General features: G+C 41.1%; 1 protein-coding gene across 1 annotated transcript; it reads left to right on the forward strand.

Annotated features, from left to right (window-relative positions):
* Positions 1–24,423, forward strand: LOC139734641 (uncharacterized; the record flags this gene model as incomplete). Its single annotated transcript, XM_071645427.1, has 13 exons — positions 1–315; positions 1,187–1,392; positions 1,872–2,202; positions 3,439–3,636; positions 4,325–4,445; positions 5,092–5,361; positions 6,614–7,659; positions 11,512–11,652; positions 12,672–12,872; positions 14,193–14,254; positions 19,301–19,451; positions 21,188–21,379; positions 24,333–24,423. Coding segments are annotated over exons 1-13 (3,325 nt in total), but the record flags the coding sequence as incomplete, so codon positions are not given.
* Between the last annotated feature and the right edge of the window lie 353 nt (positions 24,424–24,776).

Below are 24,776 nucleotides of genomic sequence, written 5' to 3' on the forward strand. Positions count from 1 at the left end.
ATGGAAACAGAAGGGCAAAAAAACCCACCCCATGGACATTACCATGACAACAAGTGGAGAAGCAACAAGAGGCAACATGAGTATCGCTCTCATGACCAAGGGCGTGGTCAGCGGTATGGTGAATGCAGTTTCCATGGCAACAGAGGGAAGAGGCGGGGCCAGATGAGAAGGCGAACGTCGCCGGATACTGTCCAGCAGGAGGTCAATGCACTCTTCAGTAATAGCTTCAACTTTGATAAGACTTCGGTCAAAGAGCCATGGGTTCTTCCACCAACGGAGGACGTGTTTCCTGGAATGGACTTCAAGGAAGAAATGGTATGATGCTTCTCCTTTGGGATTTACACAAGCCCTGGCATACATCATTTTAAAGCTTAAAGTCTGCTCTTTCAAAATATGGTCTTAGCTAAAAATTCATGTCTGGCGACTTTTTGTTTGTTTTGAGGTCCAGGGTCACATATAGAGTGGTCTAGTGCAGGTTGTTTTGGGTAGCAGTGGCGAATCGCATAGAGGGTACAAATGGATTGGAGTACATACATAATTGTATTGTTACACAATGCAAAGAAAACATATTCTATCGTTGAAGTGCGCTTTATTATTTTTTTTGTTTAAATGCATATCCCTACTCCAGTTTTCCTTATAACTAAATGCCAGATGTCTATACAAGTAAGAATTAATTTCCTTCAATTCAATCAGAGAGTAATAGTGCAGCTAGAATTATATACATAGTATGTCATTTTTTTTTGTTCTGTTTTTGTTACTCATAGGCCCGAATTCACAGAGATTGTAGTTTTGTATGGGGCGCCAATTGTTGCATGGCCTATTTCGTTACGACACTTGGCACCCCATATGTTTGTCGGTTTAAACCATGGACAAAGATTGTACCACCTTCATGAATTTGGGCCATAGGGTCACCAATCTTTTGCCAGAATTTTAGCCCCAGTTTGTGGGACAATCCTGATGTTGAAGTTGAGGAGATGATAAAAAGTGAAAAAACAAAAAACAAAACAAGAATCACATCCACACGGGAGCAAAATTTAAACGGAAATCATGAATTAAAATGCGCAGCAAGCAAGAAGTGAGATCGGTCTGTACCAGACTTTCTGTCAAACTTTGACAATGTGTTGTGGAGATAATGAAAAACAGTGTCAACATCACAACCTCTTTCTCTATCTATTTTGATGATAAGGATGAATGGAATTTTGTCGTGAGTGAGCTGAAGCAGAAATTGAGGAGAGTCCAGGACGGCCTGAGCGACAAGGAAATCACGGACTGGCACAGCCACACCTCCTCCACGCACCGCGGCGGTCTCGTCATGTCGCACCTTCGGCGGCGCTACCACATCGAGCTCGGCACGCAAGCCTGGTGCAAGTTTCACGAGATCGTCTCGACCAGGTGTGCCTACATTCATAACATTAATCGCTCAGGGATGTTCCTTGAAGGGGATCTCAAGCACTAAAGTATTCTGCTCTTAATGACATGTACAATGTGTGTGTGTGTGTGTTTGTGTTTGTGTTCATTTATTGATCAATTTTCCTGTATACTGTAAATGTAGAAATTTTCATGCAATTACCATTTTGCACTCAGCTGGGTTGAATGAATTTTGTGTGTTTTTAATTTGGTAGATTCAAAGAGATTAATATTTTATTACATTTTTGCACAAGTTTGATGTTGCACGAAATGCACGAAAATTTATACACCATAAAAATGCCCACTGTGACAGTCGATGTAAGAACGGCATTTGAATGGAATATATTGTGCATCATGTACAGTGTATATGAGGTGCTAGAACTTGTTTTTAACTGTATCTCAGTTTTATCTATCTGTGCTGATATGTTTCCTTGTGTTTGGTTGTTTTTCCCCCACTATCTCAGACACTTGATACCAAGTAGCTGCCTTAAAACTGGGGAACTCAATTCTGTTCATATCTGTGAGGCTCCCGGGGCCTTCATTGCCAGCCTCAACCATTTCCTCCAGACGGACCAAGAGAGGACGAGCGTCGACTGGCGGTGGCTGGCGACGAGCCTGAACCCCCACTACGAGGGTAACAGCCCCAGCTGCACCATCGTGGACGATCGGCTCATTCTCCACACCCCGGACTGCTGGTACTTTGGGGAGGATAACACGGGTGACGTTATGAGCCCGGAAAACCTTCAAGGTCTGCGGCAGCTAATTACCTCCAGGATGGGTGGGGTGGTGAACCTTGTGAGTACAACCTGTAACTGCATCTTCTCAGGATGTTGAAGAGAAATTCAATTCAGCTTGAATGCATCCATAGGGGGAATTATTGAAAGGCAAAGTGAATTACTGTTTTGCACATCAAATTGGTGACTTGCACAATTTTTGTTCAAAGGCAAAGTGAATCACTATTTTGCCCATCAAAGTGGCAACTTGCACAATTTCTATTCAAAGGCAAAGCAAATCATTATTTTGTGCATCAAGTTGGCTACTTGCACATGTATATACACACTGTATTTCTGCATTCTGTTTCATTGAATTGGAAGGCAGATTTCTGGTTGATGGAAATAAGGTAATATCTGTTATCAATTTATTGATAAAATATTTGTGCTTGGACCGGAAAAAAATGTGAATGGTAGTCTTTACAATAAGTTGCCAAATTGAGGAATTCTCATACAGAAAGTTCCATGTTTACGGTATACTTTTTTTTAGTAATAATGGATTCAAACAAATTGGGAAACAAACTATAGAAATATATAGTATGAATGAAATGAGCGAAGAAAATGGTATTCTGTGGAAATCCCATTTTCTTTGATCATTTCTTCTAATATTTTTCTTTGTCACCAAGAATATCAAGTTTGGGATGTGCCCCATAATCTGTAATTGATGAGTGTAAACCCCATCTTAGGAAGTCAATGCAATTTAGTGTGTATACATCTGTGATTGTATAAAGATATAGTGAAGACATTGATTTGAAATTTCCTAATGCATTCTACAAACTATTCAGTAGAATCAGCTGGTATGTATCATATTTTATTATAATAAAATGGTTTTATGGATCCAAATCAAATGATTGGCTGAGAACAGTCATGTGACCAGTCTTCAGTTTTACCTTTTGGTTGCATCATTGTAACACTGGTGTTTTGACTGTCGTAATGACATGATATTATGAGTTATTATGTTGCATGATTAATGAAATGTTAATAAAATGTTAATTTTTCTCCCAACAAAATGTGGAAACTGGTGTGACAAAGTGAATTTCAATATATGTTGAAGACTAGTCCTGAATATACTCAGGCAGGTGTCTGTGGGAATTGTGTGCTATAGCAAAATCAGTTTGTCCTCAAAGGGTTAAGACAGTCTTTAATGTGATATATAATGGCCCCTTATTCCCTATCCCATCTCAAAACATGAGAGAAAGCTTGGTTTACTAAGTGAGATCACAAGGAAGTTTCTCATGCTTTCTGCTTTTCTGTTTCCAAGGTGACAGCAGACGGCAGCGTGAATTGCCAGGATGACCCATCCCACCAGGAGCGGCGCGTCTTTCCCCTCCTCTACTGCCAGGCACTCACGGCTGTTCAAATCCTGGCCCCTGGGGGCTCTTTCCTCATCAAGATGTTCACCATGTTCAACACAAACACAGCATGCCTCATGTACATCCTCAACTGTGCTTTCGAAGAGGTGCGCTGCAGAAAATCTTAAGCAACAAGAAAAAGTGTGGTAATAAATAGCCATCCTCCAATTGAGGAGCAGATTACATACATAGACAGCAAAAGAACTCTGTGCAACTAGGGACCTTGGTCATGAGGTCCTTAGTTTAAGTTTTCTAGTAGTGTTGGTTGTCCCCTCAGGTGATAGTACCCAATCATAGTCCTTCAGAGGTTACTTTACACGTGAAGCCATTCATTGTCTCATTGTAGCTTGCTCATACGCACTCCATGGTTCTTCCATAAAGATCTGTAGTGGACACATGAAGTATCCAGCCTAAGCACACACAGAATTTGTGATATTGCATGTGTATAATAATGAACCGCAAAATACTTTATGTGCACTGTCTTGATTCATATCCAGTCACTTGTACTGTATATGCCAAGTACTTAGCAATCTAAATTTTCGCGAATCGGGACTTCCCGACGATTTCGCTAGTGGTTGAATTCGCGATGATGGAAAACAGTCACTCTGCGGAGAAATGCATACATGTGCATCACATTCACATTGGACTCGGGGTCATTATTTTCTTGTGTCTTTGATTTTGCAAATAGCGTCTAATTTGCAAAATTCGCAAAAATAAAAACCTCGCAAAATATTCGGTGTATACGGTATCTCTTGAATATGGCTTGTATAATTGCATTACTCGTTTGCATACCAGGTGACTGTGGTCAAACCGTCGTGTAGTAAGGCGGGAAATTCGGAGGTGTATGTCATCTGCAAAGAGTTCTGTGGTACAGACAAGCTCCAACCCCAGCTGACCAAGTTACTGGAGCACTTTGGTAAGAACTGGCTTTCATCTTCTTTTGCCATATTCTCATTATATTGTACAGATTACATTTTAGTTACGACAGATTTTCCTTGCTCTTCATAACACTCATACTCGACCATAGTAGGCATATATTGTGAACCACATGCTCAAATTAACAAACTTTTCGAGTGGACGCTGATATGTGATTAAATTTCTGGGCTGAGCCATTTTCAGTGAGATTTGTCAATTTATGATTTTATGCTTGTCAGTATTTTGTGTAGATTGTGATGCCTCAAAAAATGCTTGCCTGTTATATTGGATGTGGTAATTTTTGTGTTGAAAATAATCAGTGCATTACACATGCAGTGCATCTTGTCACGAATCTATGCATTATTTTTTTTCAGTCAAGTTACCAACACAAACTGGGCAACGTATGTGTGGCCTTTGGACAGGGGATGCAATTGATGCCTTACTCCTGGTCCCCCCCCCCCCCCCTTCCACCCTCTCTGCTCAGGGAGTGTTCAAGGGTGGGTCACTGGCTAGTGCTTCACAAGATTTTTCTGTGCATTATTGACCGAGTTTCCCTGTTTGATAAAACACACAATGATATTTTATGAGTCATGCTATTTCATTTTTTGCCCCCCCCCCCCCCCCCCACCCATTCCTCTACCTCTCAGGACCCGAGGCCGGTGACACACCCCTGTTCAGGCCGTCCGATCTTCCCAGGTCCTTCGTCAAGGAGTTGGAGGAGTGCTGCCGAAAGTTCACCGAGTCCCAGGTGAAGGCGATAAGGGAGAACCTCCTGCTCTACCAGTCCCCGGATGAGGCCAAGCGGCAACACATCCAGCGCGTGAGGGAGCAGTGCGTGGAGGCCTATGCCAGGCGCTGTCACCTGAGGGCAGTGAAGCGGAACCAGAAGCTGATTCCGAATTATGGGTCAAAGGTATCTGCCGTAGCTCTCGTCAAGATTCTTGATTTGACCTGATGTGGGAGTTTTCCACTAAGATAAATAAAGTCTCCAGAGGTTCCTTTTTGACAAAACTGATGTCCTGCAGCTTCACTTTTCTTGTAAATGCTGTATGTACAGCCACACTCCTAATGGATTTTTTTAAATACTATATTATGTGTATCTTGACACAATCTACACAATCTACACTTGAAGATGCCTATTGTTTTTAGTGATAGTTCCTCCAGTTTTGTGACAAGATGTGTGCTATGGTAAAACTGCAATAGATATCCCCCAGTTATGCTGCCGTCTTTGTTTGTTTTCTTACAGGACCAAAGGTCATCATGACCAAATGAGCATATATAGACAAATGCTTCAAATACAATAACGCATTCATTACTCAATGGATTTCATTCAGACTTTGGAAATTTGCGGTTGGTAATTCTAGCTTTATGTGTAGTGATGTCATGTTAGGTTGGGTTATTTGGTGATGCTGCCCTCTATGTCGCAACATTCACAAGGCTGCCAGTATTCACACATCATAACCAGGGAGGATCCAAGCAGCTTTCAGGGCCGTATTTGTGTGTTATATGCATCTCAACTGGCATCAACAGTTTCCATTAATGAGGTTAAATGTTCTTTTGAGGAGTCAGGACTCGAAGAAATCATTCAAATTTCAGCTGCAGGCTTCTTGTAGAATCAGGGAGGATTGGTAGCTGTGCATTGACAGGCAGCTGGTTCGCACTCCTTGTGTTCACTGTACTTGCCACATTTTTTTGCCTGATTTCATTCAAACTTGCTATTGAGGCATGACATGGAAAAATGTTAATTTGGGCATCCTCATTCTGACCTTTAGACCCAAGGTCTGTAATTCCCCAGATATTTTTTTTTTTTCAATGATGTCTTATACTATTGGAAAAAATTCTGAATAACTGACTTCATTCACAAGAGAGAGAACAAAGCTTGCATACAAGTGAGAACATAGGTTTTTGTTTTTGCCAAGTTGATAAGATAAAGAAGTTGTGTTGTCCTAGATGTATCTAACATAAAACACAATTCCAAGTTCAAGTTAATGTAGAGTTAAAGTACCCAAGCAGAACAGTACAAGTTTTATCAAGATCAGATATGATGAGAAAGTTTTCAAATTCCACAATCTCCCTTGGTTTTTTTTTTTTTTTAATGAGACGGTGCTACATAGGAAAGGGTTCCATAACTGTCTCATTTGATCTCTCTTATGCTGTAGGTCAATGCTGGTGGTATGTTTGCCAAGCATCTTCGGGACAGACTCAGTGGTAGCCTGGAGGAGAGGCAGGAGAGAGAGCACAAACCCTGGGCGGAGCAGCTCCTGGACATTCAACGGAGCCTCTTGGAGCAAGGAGTGGGTGGGACGCAAGGAGTGGGAGACGGGCATGCACCCACGAGGAAGATGGGTGATGTGGAGTCATGGAGTAAGATTACTGGAACTTGTGCTATCGACCATCGAGGAGATGCCACCATGGGGGACTGCTCCGTGGAGTCAGAGAATGCAACTCCAGGAGCTGGTGGTGCTCATGGTGCAGGAGATGCCTCTCGCTTGACTCACACTGAGGATGCTGGAGGAGATTGGAGCAGCATCTGTTGGTCACGGGACAAGAGATGCCTGAAGTCCTGTGATGCAACTTGCCCGCAGGAGGGGGCCATGGAAGTCGATGGAGACCCTGGCGGGATGCAGGAATCCTCCGCTTTAACACAGTTAGGAAGATCAGAACTTGATGCAGGAGGAGGGCAAGCTGATCCACAGACGTCTTTGCAGGAGGTTCAAAGAACGTTTGGTTCTCTCTGTCAAGAACTAGCAACTCATCCCAGTAGTCCACATGAGGAAGCCTCGCTTGGGGTTTCCCACAAAGATGCCTCTGACTCGATACATGAGAGAAGGGCTGATGATGTTCGCAATGATTGTTCAAATCCAAGCCATGCTAGTGTCAATTTAGCAAAAGGAGCTGACATGAAGACTCACCAAGAGAATCCAGGTGCCTTTTATCAAGACAGCTCAGGGGTCTCCTCAGAAGTTGACGCCCTCGTCCAAACAGACGTGCATTTGCAGCTGGTCACAGACATTGAAACCTGTGCCGAGAGAACTCCAAGCAATTGCAAGGATGTTGTAATGGAGGAATCCCACCCAAGACATCATCAAGATGGTGGTGTGGAGGCTGGCATTGAGGGCGCTGTAGTTTTTCCCTCATCAATATCAGAGGATATGGACATGGATGATTCTGCTTCTTCTGTTTGTGACAGAATTATCAGACAAGACATGCCAATGGTGAGATTTGGAAAAAAAGATCAGAAAGATATGGTTTTTCACCTTGACAGGTGGCCACGTGTCTATGTCTCCACACGAATATTGAAATGCATTATGATAGATTGAAATCAACATGAACAAAAAAATTAGAAGCTTTATTTCATCTTTCAGCCAGGTCTGTACTCAAGACTGCTTTCTCAGTGCAATCCTTTTCACTTTACACGAAAATGAGACTGTACATCAGACTATTGTATTCATTCACCAATACCAGAATTTCGTTTTGTGATAACAATATGCCACCACTCAAATTATTTAGTATGTACATGTTTGAAAATGTCTTTTACTCCCAGGCCTGTCAAATTTTCAGAAAAAGAAAATGGAGGAATGCCTAATGCATGCAACATTATTGTTTACATTAATGAGGGATATGAGAATTTCTGCCCCCTGTTTGTTTTATGTTTGCATGTTTCTCTGTCTGTTTAAATAGCCAAAATTGGTTTGGACAGTCAAAATTTGCAGATAGTTAGATTAGAAAAGTGTTTCTAACTGGCTTACCAGTGTAGCAAACTTAGGTGATATCAGTTTCAGAGTAGAGTGCAGTGGTGTAGACAGAGCTTGTTTGAAAACTTGTGTAATATTTCTTAGAAAGAGCTTCTAGAAAAATGGTATCTTCATGGTGTCTTACAAGAACATTCAGTGTGAATTGGTGTACAGCCAACCAATGTAGACATTTCCCCACACTGCAGATCTTGAGATCATATTTTAGGTTTGAATGCTACCGGCATTAAAGCCCAAACAAAGTTCTGGTACTGCTTGCAAAAGTTGTCAAATTTCGCTCCCAAATGTGAACATATGCCTAGGAAATGTGCGGAATAACGCTATTATAACAAGATATTCGATGGGTAACGACGAAAATGCGGGGTCAGGCTAAACTCGGACTCGGGGATTACTCGGCCTCGCTTTGACGACCCGTGGCATGAGTTGTATTGGTTATCCCTCTGGATTGTACAGTGTTGTAACTATGGGAGCGGCCTGTATAAACTACTTCATTGTAGCGCTTAGGGTTACACAGTGTTACAGGCTACTCGCAGTAATGGTCCGAGTTGTTACAACGCGCGCATCAAAAACCTCTTTGGCGCGCATCAAAAACCTCTTTGGCGCGCATGCAAAATTAGTGTGCGCCTATCAAGCACCTCTACAAACAATCAGAGACGCTTGATAAACAACAACAAAAACTTCAAAGACCAAACGTCTCAGCAACTGAGGTGATAACCGCGCGCTGTCCATTTGTTTTGTACAGGATTAGCATGCACTGGGTGATTTCAAGTTCGGTGCTAGTGCTAGTGCTAGTGCTAGCCCCCGAATAACAGCGTTAAATCGAGCTCCAACACCGACTGTCAGATTAACGAGGCGATACCGATCAAAATTATCGATCACCAGCACTAGGTGTTGGAATCACAGCACCGCGAGCTCCGCGAGAATTGCGCGACGAAAAAAGTGATTGCGCGTGATTACAGTCAAATATTAAAAGATGTAGCCAAAATTGCTTAGTTTTAGGGACATAGTGGGGAAGAAATATTAAAATGCCACAAATTTCATCCACTCCCCAAAATACAACTATCTTAATTTTGCTCCCAGGCTCAGATTTATGAAGCCATGTCGAGAGTGTTCGTGTACGTTACGTGGGCGACCACTGCATTAGCATAGACTTTGCACGTAAAACGTGCATCTATTATGGACGTGAATATGAGTCTCGCACGGCAACGCTAACACCAGCACCGAACTTGAAATGACGAAAATGTTAATCCCTAGGGGCTAGTGTTAGTCAATGGCGAAAAAGCACATAAATCGCTAACACAATCGGCGGAGCTCGGTTCAGCCATGGTTCAGCAGACGACATTCAACACCGAGCCCAGCACCAGCAACCGGAAATACGTCATAATTTTGAGGTCAATTCCCAACACCGACGTGATTTCAAGTTCGGTTTTATCGCCGGTGCTAGTGCTGAGATAGCACTAGCACTAGCACTAGCACCGAACTTGAAATCACCCAATTTCCTGTCTGTTCAGTTAGGCCTCGTTTCGTATTATACAGTAGAGAATATGGCGATCACGAACTGCGTGCAAATTGTCTGAAATAGGGTCGAGTTTTTCCTGAGACCGAGTTAGTCTGGAGCCTTCTTGAATAAAAGTCAGTTTTCCGACTTTTGTTATTTTTCTCAAAATACTCCAAAACGACTCATCATTCTGGCAAACCACGTCAGCCAGGTAAGTTTCTATGTAGACTCTTTCGATATATTGCAAGCAAATATGAAATGGTGCCAGACGGGTTGTCAAGCCCTTAAGGGGGTATCTCACTGAGCGGCGAACGTTTGCGAACGTAGCGAATTTGGGATTTCGCCAGGGTTCGTAAAGGGTTGCAAAATGTTCGTTAACAGTCGCAAGAAAGTACGCAAACGGTTTTTATTGTCGCAAACAGTTCTTTTCGCAAAGAAATTTTGAACATGTTAAAAATTTCTTTGCGAACCTTTGCGAACCTTTGCGAATTTGTATTTTCGCTAACAGTTGCAAACAGTTGCAAAACACTCCTAAGAATTCGCAAACGGTCATAATACGGTGTCGCTATTAAAACATTTTTATTTGATTCGCCACTGCTAGCGAACAAGTAACCATATGGTTCCTATATAAAAGCTTCTGAAACAGACAAGGTTCCACTCTAAGAAAGTTCTTGAAGCTCTTGACATTTCCATCATGATTGTAATTGCTGCAAATGCTTTTCATATTGACCAAAGTCTGTCCTCTGCAACAACCACTCTCTGACCCCAACAGTCTTTTTTTTCTTCCTCCTTTCTTGTTTTTCTTTATTTTCTTTCTCTTATGCTGCACAATAGCTATAGCAGCAGCCAGACAAAGCAGCTCTTCAAGGATAGCAACACGTTGAGCCTCTTCTTGGCAGAAATTTATTTCCATACTGGAAATCCATCTTGAACGGTTGTCACAAGAGATCTGAATTCAGGGGAAGGTTTTACGTTCGTTTTATGGGTCTGACTACACATAATCGCCTGGTACCTGTCTAGGTCCAAGAACATTCGCAAATTGTCGCAAAGGATTTGCAAACAGTTGGTAATATTTGCAAAACTGTCGCTAACATTTGCAAAATTGTCGCTAACACTTGCAAAATTGTCGCTAACATTTGCTAACATTCGCTAATAGTCGCCACCTGTGTTTCGCAAACACTTTCGCAAACATTCGCTGAAGTGTTGCTAATTGTCGCTAAAAGTCGCTAACTGTCGCTAATGGCAGAAGCGAACTTTGATTTTTCGCAAACATTCGTCAGAAAAGTTGGCGAATCTCAAATTCGCTACGTTCGCAAACGTTCGCGGCTCAGTGAGATACCAGCTTAACCAGAACTTTGTTTTCACTTTAACCGTTGTTTTTGTGCAAAATATAATGTGCAACTTCAAGACCGCTCCGTAATAATTTCCTCTGATCTGCATCACAAGGGAAAATCACAATTCATAATGCCACCAGCTAAAGCCTAAAGGAAAAATAAACTTACTGTATAGCAGTGACTGGGCGGAACATGAAAACTTGTGAACCAAGATTACAGTGCACTCCCGTCATATCAAAGAGAGTTATAAAAAAATTCTGTTACGTTGAAAGTAAGAATTCAGGTCCCAAAATTATTGCCTATAATATCATTATATGATTTATTGTTCAGCTATAACAAGATTTTGATATAATGAAAGAAAACTACTGGTCTCAAGGACTTCGTTAAAACGGGAGTCGCCTGTATATATAACAAATGTGTGTTGCAAGAGTGAGGCTGTCAGAAGAGTTCAAACTTGGTGCACTTTTTCTTTTCCCACCCTAGATCGCGTTGGAGGGCCATGGCGCCCTACCAGCATCTTCCTGGAAGCCAGTCACGGGTCGACCACCGGAGGCGGTGCTCATGTCACCGTTTTGCGAATCGCGGCTGTACGAGCAGTGGAGGAAAGTCCGCAGCAATGTGCAGGTACCGTAACATTGTTTATGTTGTAGTGCTGTACTGTTCTGCAGATGTAGTTATGACAAAAGCCATCAATTTAAGCAGCATCACGTATGTTTTCAAAAGGAGTCTAGACTCGTAACTGACTGGCAGCTTGAAGTGATTAGTTGGAAGTGGTTAATACATGTGACCCGCTACGACAAAAGGATCCTAAAGTCGCTGACGGCTGAGCCGAGAAAATCGAGTTTGAAGTCGCATCACCAAAATTGGTCAATACAACCGGATTTCTGCTTTTGGCATGATTTTGTAGTCTAATGTTTTGTCTATCATCTGCCGAAATTTTGAAGCTAAATGATCGAAGGAAAGGCAAGAAATAGTTTTTCTGGGCCATGATTTTCCGACTTTCAACGTAAGTGAAACGTATCCAAAGATTTGGATTTAGCGCCGCAGCTAAACTCCGCCCCTAGCAACGAGGGAATGATCTTATTGGTCAGTGCGTGGCATGCTGATTACTGATTGGTCATGCGTAGACCGCTGGCACTATTAAGCTTGAATGAACATCATGAAGATTGCTAGGAACATGCCTTCTATAGTCAAGCGGTGAAAACTGATAGCGTCGGAAGGAAAACTTTGAAGGTGTTTTTCTCGAAACTGATTGCCTCAACCACTTGACATGCGCTAATAAAATCATTGATATCTCCGCAACCGAGTGTTTTTTATTAGTTTTGCTATATATGAAATTAAAGTAGAAGATTAAGGGAATAATGTCATGCCATTTTCAGAAAATTGTCCTCCCCCGACTTTCGGATGCTTTTGTTGTAGCGGGTCATATACACTGTATGAGCTGCCAGTGGGGCGTATGCACAAATGCCCATTTGGGCCAGTGGAAGAAACATATTCTGTAATGTCCCATTTGCTTTCAAGATTGTGTGTGTGTGTGTATATATGTTTATATGTTTTGTTAAATACATTACAAATGTATTAATCTGTTCCACAGTAGCCTGAAAGTGTGGACAGTAATAAGTGGCATTGTTTACCACTTGCAGGTCCTCAAGCAGACTAGTGCGGATGACTCTACAAGTCAAGAGGTTATCGACCTCCCACTCCCCGTGATCTCAGAGGTTGAGAATCATTTGAACCAAAGAAAGAGAGCTGAGGATGTGGCGAGCAAAGAGGTGTGGCTGCTTGTTGGGCGGGGTATGGAGCCCCTCGGTAACCTTGCCACTTCCCATGGAGTGAGGGTGGTGGTGAGTGAATGTTTTAGAATTTTGTTTCCATTTTTTTGTTTTATATCTTTTATCTTCGTCAAGTAAGTCCGACTTGAAAGTTAAAGGGATAGTATAGTATTAGATGTAGATGAGGATTGGGCTTTTAACTCTTCGCGAGATACCAAGAAACCATTTTTGAAATCGGACAAGAGCATACCATTCTAAGAGGAATTCAAAGTTTATTTGATGAAAATTTGTTTGGGAATGGCTGAGACATCCAAAAACAAAGTAAAACAAAATGATCCTAATAAAAGGTGGTTCCCCCTTAAATTAGGATTGCTCTTTTTGGATGTCTCAGCCATTTCAAAACCAATTTTCATGAAATAATCGTTGAATTCCTCTTGGAATCCTAATAAAAGGTGGGTCCCACCTTATATTAGGATTGCTCTGTTCTGGATGTCTCAGCCATTTCAAAACCAATTTTCATGAAATAAATGTTGAATTCCTCTTGGAATTACACGCTCTTTCACATTTCACGTGAGGTTTCTCATTATCTCGCCAAGAAAATGTCAGAAATCTGAAATTAGGTCTCAGCCAAAACTATACAACCTTCTTCTTCATTGTGTCTTGGAGTTTTGTTGTTTTATTTCAATATGCAACAGAGTCATGAGGCAATGTTTTTGTATGTTTTAGTGACATCTATAAACGTCCCGCCATATGGTGTATGCATGGCATTGGAGTGGGGCAGTGGGGGAGGGGATGAATGGAATGAATGGGGTGAAATAAAATGTACACAATCAAGTTCTGGCCACTATTTGCTTCTTTCTGGATAGTACTTTATTCAATAAGTAAAGTCAGTTGTAAGTGGGCTGTTTGTGTGTGTGTGTGTAGTGTAATGCATTGTCTGTTTGTTTTTTTCCTCTGCATTTACTTTCTGCATTTTACATTTTACATGTTTTTTATTTTGCTTGTGTAATACAAAGTGTAATCTCTGTTGTATATTTCTGTAGTGTTATTTGTCTGTTTCGTTTGACTTTTATGAATGAGTTTGTGACACAGGGCCTCTAGGGAGAACAGTGCGTTGACTACTGATAGGGCCACCCTGTATAAATATGACTAAATAAATAAATAAATAAATAAATAAATAAATAAATAAATAAATAAACAAAGTTTCAATATATATTTGCTTGTTTGAGTTGATAGATTTATATTTGATTTTGATATACCCCCCCCCCCCCCCATGAAATATGGGTACAGCTGAAACTGCAACTGAATTTTGCTGTAAAAATAATCTCCATGTATTGATGGTATTTATATGTACTTGAGTATGAAATGTTACATTATTTCTTTAATCAACAGCTTGAACCTGCAGGCATGGAGAGTGGTTTGTGTCTGGAAACACTTGAGACAACAGTCTGTCAGTAAGTAAATCTGATCTTCACCGCCAGCAGCTTAACCCGTTGAGGATGGGCTGGTTTTGCTATAACATGCATTTTCCATAGATACCTGCCCGAGTATTCTGGGGACTCATCTTCAATGGGTTAAGTGTATTTTTCTGTGATTTGCCGGCTTAATGAGGTGTAAAAACCAGGGAGAGAATTCATGTGGCAAGCATTGTAACCCAGAACATTAGATATTGCAACTGATTGATGAATTGCCCTTCATCAAAGCAAATAAACACCAATTATTCAGTGTTTTAGTACTAGCCATGGTGATAAAAATCATGGGCATACATACTCAGGCTGGATTTGAACGAATCATATCTTCTGATTGCTAGACAGGCGTCATATCCACTAGACTACTGCGCTTCCACGTGATAAAGAGTGATGGTTCAAATCCCTTGTAGCAGTGAGCACTGTGTATTTATTCAAATTAATGACTTTTGCATCCAGTTGTGTTTATTTTATTGGAACTGACTGACAAATTGCCCTTCAACTGGCAAAATTTCATTTTTGTAGCATAATGAAAGAGTCAATGATTTATCTCTTTCAGAAAGCAGGGGGAATGATTAGATACCCTTTAATAATAAATGTTAGTAACATGTCAAAGGAATGTATACTTTTTATGAGATATGAAATTTTGTGGAATTCTTTGTATATTTTTTCATATCGTTGTTCTGCAGTGCCATCGTGCAGTGGCGTATCTAGGGAAAACGGCGCCCGGGGCAAGCGCGAAAATTGCGCCCCTAATTTCTGAAAAAGTGTTCAACCCCAACCCCATCCCGGTAGGGACTTTTAGAAAAAAGGTCCACATATGCTTTTTCAAGCACTTAAAAGGGGTCTTTTTGAGGGTGATTTAAATGTAATAAATTTAGATAGATATTGGCGAGCGAGCGCAGCGAGCGAGCCGAAAATTTTTGTATATTTCGCGTCATCATCACGTTTGGTTCATATCTTCTTCTTTTTGACAAATTTTTGTATTTCAGCTTACAATACATGGAATTCTTGTCATTTTTTGCTTACTAAATCTTACAATTCTAATCAAGATATTGTGACGGCCTTATAGATAACGATTTATACCAACAAACTTAGGACTTGAAAAAATACTCCAAATTAGTACTTACGAGTGAGCCGAAATTCGTATATTTCCGCGCCATCATTACGTTTGGTTCTTATCTTCTCCTTCTTCTTTTTTTTTGATAAATTTTGGCGAGCGAGCGCAGCAAGCGAGCAGAAAATTTGTGTATTTCAGCTTACAAAACATGGAATTCTTGTCGTTTTTTTGCTTATTAAATCTTACAATTCTAATCAAGATATATAAGTGACGGCCTTATAGATAATGATTTATACCAACCAACTGAGGAGTTTAAAAAATATTCCAAATTAGTACGCACGAGTGAGCCGAAATTCGTATATTTCCGCGCCATCATCACGTTTTGTTCTTATCTTTTTTGGGATAAATTTTGGCGAGCGAGCGCAGCGAGCGAGCAGAAAATTTCTGTATTTCAGCTTACAAAACATGGAATTCTTGTCATTTTTTGCTTATTAAATCTTACAATTCTAATCAAGATATGTAAGTGACGGCCTTATAGATAACGCTTTATACCAACAAACTGAGGAGTTGAAAAAATATTCCAAATTAGTACGCACGAGTGAGCCGAAATTCGTATATTTCCGCGCCATCATTACGTTTGGTTCTTATCTTCTCCTTCTTCTTTTTTTGTCCCCGCCGAACGAGTTCGAGCAGGGGACTATGAAACGGGCTCCATACGTGTGTGTGTCCGTGTGTCCGTCCGTCCGTGTGTCCGTCCGTGTGTCCGTGTGTGCGTCCGTGTGTGATCAAAATCTTCAATTTGCTACTTCTCTGTCATTTATGAGCCAATTTTGATTCTGTTTGCTTTATATGATAGCACTACATGGGAGCTTTGAAACTTCTACACAGTATTTCAGTCGTGACCTTTGACCTTGACCTTTGACCTATATTGTACATTTTGCTACAAAATGCTACTCCTTCGCCATTTCTAACCCGATTTCGATTCCGTTTGCTTTATATGATGGCACTAGGTGAGGGCTTCAAAAGTTCTACACAGAATTTTGACCTTTGACTTCTTTGACCTTTGACCTTGATTTTTGACCTATATTGTACATTTTGCTACAAAATGCTACTCCTTCGCCATTTCTAACCCGATTTCGATTCTGTTTGCTTTATGTGGTGGCACTAGGTGAGGGCTTCAAAACTTGTACACAGAATTTTGACCTTTGCCTTCTTTGACCTTTGACCTTGATTTTTGACCTATATTGTACATTTTGCTACAAAATGCTACTCCTTCACCATTTCTAACCCGATTTCGATTCCGTTTGCTTAATGTGATGGCACTAGGTGAGGGCTTCAAAACTTCTACACAGAATTTTGACCTTTGCCTTCTTTGACCTTTGACCTTGATTTTTGACCTATATTGTACATTTTGCTACAAAATGCTACTCCTTCGCCATTTCTAACCCGATTTCGATTCCGTTTGCTTTATGTGATGGCACTAGGTGAGGGCTTCAAAACTTCTACACAGAATTTTGACCTTTGCCTTCTTTGACCTTTGACCTTGATTTTTGACCTGTATTGTACATTGGCTACAAAATGCTACTCCTTCGCCATTTCTAACCCGATTTCGATTCCGTTTGCTTTATGTGATGGCACTAGGTGAGGGCTTCAAAACTTTACACAGAATTTTGACCTTTGACTTCTTTGACCGTTGACCTTGATTTTTGACCTGTATTGTACATTGGCTATAAAATGCTACTCCTTCGCCATTTCTAACCCGATTTCGATTCCGTTTGCTTTATGTGATGGCACTAGGTGAGGGCTTCAAAACTTTTACACAGAATTTTGACCTTTGACTTCTTTGACCTTTGACCTTGATTTTTTACCTATATTGCACATTTTGCTACAAAATGCTACTTCCGGCGGGGACATATATTACGCACCGCGTAATTTCTACTTTTCCTTGTTTTGATAAATTTTGGCGAGCGAGCGCAGCAAGCGAGCAGAAAATTTGTGTATTTCAGCTTACAAAACATGGAATTCTTGTCGTTTTTTTGCTTATTAAATCTTACAATTCTAATCAAGATATATAAGTGACGGCCTTATAGATAATGATTTATACCAACCAACTGAGGAGTTTAAAAAATATTCCAAATTAGTACGCACGAGTGAGCCGAAATTCGTATATTTCCGCGCCATCATCACGTTTTGTTCTTATCTTTTTTTGGATAAATTTTGGCGAGCGAGCGCAGCGAACGAGCCGAAAATTTCTGTATTTCAGCTTACAAAACATGGAAATCTTGTCATTTTTTGCTTATTAAATCTTACAATTCTAATCAAGATATATAAGTGACGGCCTTATAGATAACGATTTATACCAACAAACTGAGGAGTTGAAAAAATATTCCAAATTAGTACGCACGAGTGAGCCAAAATTTGTATATTTCCGTGCCATCATCTTGTTCTTATCTTCTTTTTTGATACATTTTGGTGAGCGAGCGCAGCGAGCGAGCAGAAAATTTCTGTATTTCAGCTTACAAAACATGGAATTCTTGTCATTTTTTGCTTATTAAATCTTACAATTCTAATCAAGATATATAAGTGACGGCCTTATAGATAACGCTTTATACCAACAAACTGAGGAGTTGAAAAAATATTCCAAATTAGTACGCACGAGTGAGCCGAAATTCGTATATTTCCGCGCCATCATCACGTTTTGTTCTTATCTTCTTTTTTGATAAATTTTGGCGAGCGAGCGCAGCGAGCGAGCCGAAAATTTCTGTATTTCAGCTTACAAAACATGGAATTCTTGCCATTTTTTTGCTTATTAAATCTTACAATTCTAATCAAGATATAGTGACGGCCTTATATATAGATAACGATATATACCAACAAACTGAGGACTTGAAAAAAAATACTCTAAATTATTACGCGCGAGTGAGCCGAAATTTGTATATTTCCGCGTCATCATTACGTTTTGTTCTTATCTTGTTTGATTTTTTTGCGCCCCCCCCCCCCCCCCCCCCCCCCCCCCCCCGTAATGTTCGACACCTTTGGTACCCTCGTTTGATCCAGTAGGCGATCGCTTCAGAACGAAAGAAATAAAATTGCAGCCGCTGCTCCGTGTAACATTTTGCTTTCTAACAATGGCATGTGTGAACACAATATACATTGTCATTTTGTCCGCGTTATCATCACGTTTTGTTCTTATCTTCTTTTCTATTCATTTTGTCGAGCAAGCGCAGCGAGCGAGCCTAAATTTCAGATTACAAAACATGGAATTCTTGTGTGAACATAATTAACATTGTCATTTTTTGTTTTTATCTTGTTTGATTTGGTTTTCTTCCCCCCCACCCCCCCCCCCCCCGGTCCGGGCGAGTTTTTTTTTTTTTTTTTTTGTCTTCTTTTTTTTTTTCTTCTTCTTCTTTTTTTTTTTCGTTTTCGGCGCCCCCATGGAGTGGCGCCCGGGGCACGTGCCCCCCTTGCCCCCCCCCCCCCCTAGATACGCCACTGCCATTGTGGACTGTTGTCGTTTTCTAATCCAGCAATGGCAGCACCAAAACTTTATAAATTTATGACATTTGAACAAATTCTCTGAATTTTTTCTCAAACATCACTGATGTGTTCTACTGCTATTGTTGCATTAGACAAATCTACATGTACAATTGTATATTTGCCTTAAAGATTGAATGCATTACTAAACACAGCATACCGGTATTACATTTTGGCATGAACTTTTGATTACTTTGAAATTCTTTTGTACCACTGCTGTTAACATTAAGACTCAATTGTGATGTAATGATTACATAATTAGTCAAACCTGTTAACAGGGGCCACCTTTCTAGAAGAGCCTTCTGTATGTGTTCCCTGAGTGGTTGCTGTTTGCAGGTTTGAGTGTACTGATATTGTAATCCCATTATTTTTTGAAGCTCGAAGGAGATGTTTGAAAATGAAGTTCTCTGTCCTATCTGAATTCATGCCCAACCCTGTAGCAATTGTGAGGATGGAAGAAAGAAGCTGTCTGGTCTCTGTGTTAGACTCCTTAATCCAGCACTGCCTACAGAGGGCGCCAAACCTTGCGCTGCTGAGCTGGATGCCAATGTCAAGCGGAGCTTTGCCCTCACCTGCCTCGCTGCTGTCAGAGTAAGATCCGGCAAAATTTTGCCATCAGTACAGTGGACTCCCGTTATAACGAAGTCCTCGGGACCGGCAATGTTCTTTCGTTATATAGAAATTCCGTTATTACCGAACAAATAAACAATAAAGATACTGAGAGTGGATAATGTTGCGGCCTGATTTTTACTTTGTTGTAACCGGAATTTTGTTATAACCGTGTACGTTATAACGGGAGTGTCCTGTAATGCACAAGTGTGAAGGTGCTGGAAGATAAACCCGCAAGAGCGACGAAGAAAGAAAAGCGAGGAAAGAGGTCAAGGGCAAGGTGAAGAGAGGAAGACAAAGAAAAGGAAAAAGAAGGATGAGGAGGGAAGGAAGAGAGAGAGAAGAGAAGAAAGGAAGGAGACTAGGAATGATGGAGGAGAAGGAGATGGAGGGATGAGCAGAGAGGAAGGAGGGATGGGAGAAGGAGAGACAAAGGAGAAGAAGAGGAATGGAGGAGAAGTAGAGTGAGGGATTGGCAAAGGAGGGGAAGAAAGACAAGAGAAGAAGAGGCATGATGAGGGAGGGAAAAGGAAGTGAGGAAGGGGGCAAACAAGGGGAAAGTAGTGAGGTGGAGAAGCAGGAGGTTGGGTGGTAGAAGGCTTAATGGTGCACCACGCATTCTTTCTAGGGTTTGTGTGTGGCCCCGAAAAGGGCCTACCCAATCCTGACGTTTCGGCAAGCATTTTCTCACCGTGAGAACGGTAAGAAGATGCTTGCCGAAACGTTGGAATTTGGTAGGCCCTTTTCAGGGTCACACACATACCCTAGAAAGAATGCGTGGTGCACCATTAAGCCTTCTGCCAACCAACATTCTACCGCCACGGATGCCTTCAAAAATTTCAAGAAGCAGAAGGAAAAGATGAATGATGGAGGAGACTTAAGAAGGGGTGTGAGGAAGGAGAGACAAGGAATGAAGAGAGGAGCAAATGGAGGAGGAGGAGGAGAGAGGAAGGAAGGAAAAAGAAATAAGGCAAGAAGGAGAAGTAGGAGGGGTTGAGGGAGGAGAAGGAGAATGACAGAGTAGGAGGGAGACAAGGGAGGAAGAGACATACGAAGAGGATGATGGAGTTGGAGGGAGGGAAGGAGGTGATACATTGAAAGAGAGGGGGAATGATGGAGGGAAAGGAACGAGGGAAGGATGAAGGGAAGACAGGAAGAACAGAAAAGAGGAAGAGAAGGGGAAGGAGAGAGATGGAGTAGGAGGAGAGGAGGAAGGAGGGAGAGAGAGGAGGAGGATAAAGGAAGGAGAGAAGGACGAGGGAGAAGAATAAATTGGAAGAAGGAGAAGGGAATGATGGAAGAGATGAAGAAGGAAGAGAGATAGGAGGAGAGAGGAATGAGGGAAAGAAGGGAGAGGAAGAATGAAGAACAAGCCATATACTGTATATGCCATATATTTAGCGAGTCCAAATTTTCGCAAATCACGACTTCCTGACGGATTCGCGAGTGGTTAAATTCGCGATCGTGGAGTACTGAACTGAACAGAGAAATGGGCATACCAATATGTCACATTCATATCGAGATCAAAGTCAAATTTTTCGTGTGTCTTTAATTTTGCGAATAGCACCCGACTCGCGAAATTCGCAAAAATAAAAACCTCACTAAATATTTGGCGTATACAGTAATGTAGACATCAACATGATCAAATCCAGAAAAACAAGCAGTACAAAAAACATCAACCAATCTCATCAATGTTGCTGTCACTTTGCTTCGTGCAGACTTTGGACACTGGGGGCGTGCTCTTCATCTGGGTTCCTGGCCTCTTGACGAGTTTCTCTGCTTGCCTGCTGTACATCCTCTGTGCGACCTTTGATCGGGTGGCCCTGGTCCAAAATCAGGCCCATCACCTACGAGGACGGGAGAGCCTGATTAGTTGCGTTGGCTTCCAACACCATCCAGTTTTGCAAGAGGTACGTGTATGGTCATAATTCTACATGATACTCTTTTAACTTTGATAACAGCATTGGCTGTTATCAAAGTAAAAAGACAAGATTTTCTCTTTAATAGACAAGATTTTCTCTTTAATAGAGCAGATGTTACTTATTGGAAATTCTGGGAAGATCATGTCTTTATATGGTAAAAGATCTAACTGTGAAAAAAAAAAATACAAAACTGGGGATATAACGAAAAGGTAAAAAAAAAAATGGTAAACCAGTTTGGCCTGCATTAAGTCCTCCTGTATAACTCACTCAAAAGTAGAGTCAAAAGGGACCTGAGCTTTTGATCCTTGCAGAATCTTCATCAGAGGCAAAATGACAAACAGGCAGGGAAAGCAATCACATAAGGACTTCACACAACAGGAACAATCAGGGACAGGCTAGGGACACAGAACAAAGAAAACAAAAGGAGAGGGTAGGAGGTCATGGGCAAGGAGCCCAACAGGTAAAGGGAGGGGGATTAGAGCAGGAGGATGGACAGACAAAAGGCAGAGGAGGGTCAGTGATGATTCCAAGGACCATGGAGGCAACCACTGAATGAAAAGGATGAATAGGGAGGCAACATCAAACAAGAAAGGAAAAGAGTGAAATAGCAACAGCAAGGGGAAGGGGGGGGGGGGTGGGGGCTGAGCAACCAGCCCTAATAAGGTGTACTAAGAGGAGGTAACAAAATGAAAGTGAGAGTCAACCAACAAATGCAAGTAGTCAAACATATCAAAGTATGTAAACAATAATGATAATTCCAATAATGATAATGATATTGATAAAAGAAATTGAAATAATAATAATCAAACCACATGTGATTATGAAAAAGGGGGTGGGGACACAAAATCCAAGGGTAAGAAAAAAATGTATATGTTGATAAGCACGCATAAATGTTCATAGTAAGCACAAATATGTATAAACACAAACAAAAAAGTGTGTGTACGTGTAGGTGGTAAAAGGCTGAATAGAAGAGACTCTGACAAGAGGAAGGAATCAATGGGGAATAAAAGGGTCTGCAGTTTGAAAAAGCACAAAACAAGAACAAAATAAAATTTAGAATTGAAAAGAAAATGATGATAATAATAGTAATTAAAAAACAGTTATATATAATATATAAAAATAAAGATGGTTAGTCATTTTCCTCCTGGCTATTGAGGCCATGAGGTTGGATTGTGTGAAGTTGTTTTATCCAGAGCTTCTCTCTGCTGGTTCTGACTGTGTCTGGACGAGTGCCTAAAGATTCAATGCCCTGTAGAGTCATATCAGTGATGGAATGATCGGGTAGATTGAAATGGTGGCCCACTGGAGTATCGAGCTTGCCTGTGTTGATGGTAGATCGGTGTCCATAGAAGCATCTTTTGAGTGTTGTCTTGGTTTCCCCAACATACTGGATCCTACAAACTCTGCAAGTGATGAGATACATGACATTTCACTCAAAAGTAACCAAAGAGTTCGGCTACTACTGATTTTTACCCATTTTGATCCAGTTACAATGTAGTAGTATTGATGGAAAGTTTCACATGTATTCCACAAGTTTGATATACATTGGCGGATGGCTCTACGGCAATGAAAATTGGTATGCATATATGGATTGAAGTGAGAAATAAGTTTGTAATACTTTTTTGTCTCGCCCACCGGAGGTGAAGGCGAGACTAAGGGATCCAAATGGCGTCCGTCCGTCGTCCGTCGTCCGTCCGTCGTCCGTCCGTCGTCCGTCCGTCGTCCGTCCGTCGTCCGTCACAAATGTTAAAGTTTACCTGCAAGACTCTCTTATGATGCATAACTTGGCATCTGTTACAGCAATGGCAGCCACACTTGGGTGATAGAAGCACTAGGGGTATCTTCATGTTATGGTGTTGTCAGAGGTCATGTGATGATGTCAAAGGTCATTTGAGGTCATAAATTAAAGAGTATGTGCAAGACTCTCTTTTCTATGTTAAAGTTTACCTGCAAGACTCTCTTTTGACAAATAACTTCACATAAGTTGCTTGGATTACAACCTAACTTGGGTCATAGATGCACTGGGGGTACCTTCATGTTATGGTGCCGTTTCATAACTTTTGATCCCTTTGTCCGTTTGTGACCAAACTTCGATGGAAGATGTCCCTTGGGGAGGTGAAGGTCGTCACAAGGTCAAAGGTCACAGACGGGTCAACAAACTTTTAGGGCCCAATGTTATTTTTTAGGGCACGTTTTGATTGTGGCTCATAACTTTTGATCCCTATGTCCGTATGTGACCAAACTTGGACGGTAGATGTCCCTTGGGGAGTTAAAGGTCATCACAAGGTCAAAGGTCACAGAAAGGGGTCAACAAATTTTTAGGGCCCAATGTTAAGTTTTTATGGCACGTTTCGATTATGGCTCATTACTTTTGATCCCTTTGTCCGTTTGTGACCAAACTTGGATGGTGAATGTCCCTTAGGGTGTTGAAGGTCACCACAAGGTCAAAGGTCATAAGCAGGTCAATTAACTTGGGGGAGTTATAAAAAATATTAATTCCTTGTACGCGAATGGGCGAGACACAATTCGGCGATTGCCTTGTTTTCAGTATTTTATTTTGTTGAAACATGTGTAAAGCATTAAGTTCTTGTGTGATATGCATTTTTTTTTTGCATATTAAATGTACAAAGTTTTTGCAATATCTCAAAATTCTGATATCTTTGTAATCTGAAAGTGCAAAGTGGCTTGGAATTTGATCATCACTGGGTGAATGGCACTTATTCGTGAATGAAAATTGGTTTCCAATGTATTTGATTTCCAATTCTTGTATATTTGTTTGTTATTTTTCTTAATTTCTCCATATTAAGTCTTTTTCTCTATACCCACTTCAAGGGGGAAATGAATGGGAAATTTTTGTGAACAAGTAAGATCTTATTATGGCTAATTGAAATGCAAGAACAAACTCTTCCTCATGTCTTCCTCCCTATTCCCTTTTTTACAGCAACTCCAGAGGGTGTGCAACCACATGTCAGAACAGCACCAGAATGCCTGCCACAATGTCTTGCGATTCATTCCCATGATAAACCTGTACGGTGAGTTCTCTCTCTCTCCGTCCCTTGCCTGTAGATATGCAGCTCGTCCATACCTACACAAGCTATTCATACCCTCTTTCATTCCCCCTCCCCACCCCATGTCAATTTTACCCCATTGGGGGGTTGGAAGCTCAGAGGAGGTCATGGTTGTGCCATGCTTTCCGTTTGCGCAGACCGAGTCACCGATTCTCTTGTGTGGCACTAGTCTGTCAATAGAAACTTAAAACGCTCTCAATGCACAAGCGCATATTGAAAATGCAATTTGAGGTACATGCAGTCTATATATTTAAATCCCCAGTGAAAAAAAAAAACCAAAAAACACTGCATGTAGTCTTGTGCATTAATTTTCATTT

Source organism: Diadema antillarum, unplaced genomic scaffold (assembly GCF_040938485.1).
Source record: "Diadema antillarum isolate AM-2024a unplaced genomic scaffold, OU_Dant_1.0 seq00000536_RagTag, whole genome shotgun sequence".
Taxonomy (NCBI): Eukaryota; Metazoa; Echinodermata; class Echinoidea; order Diadematoida; family Diadematidae; genus Diadema; species Diadema antillarum.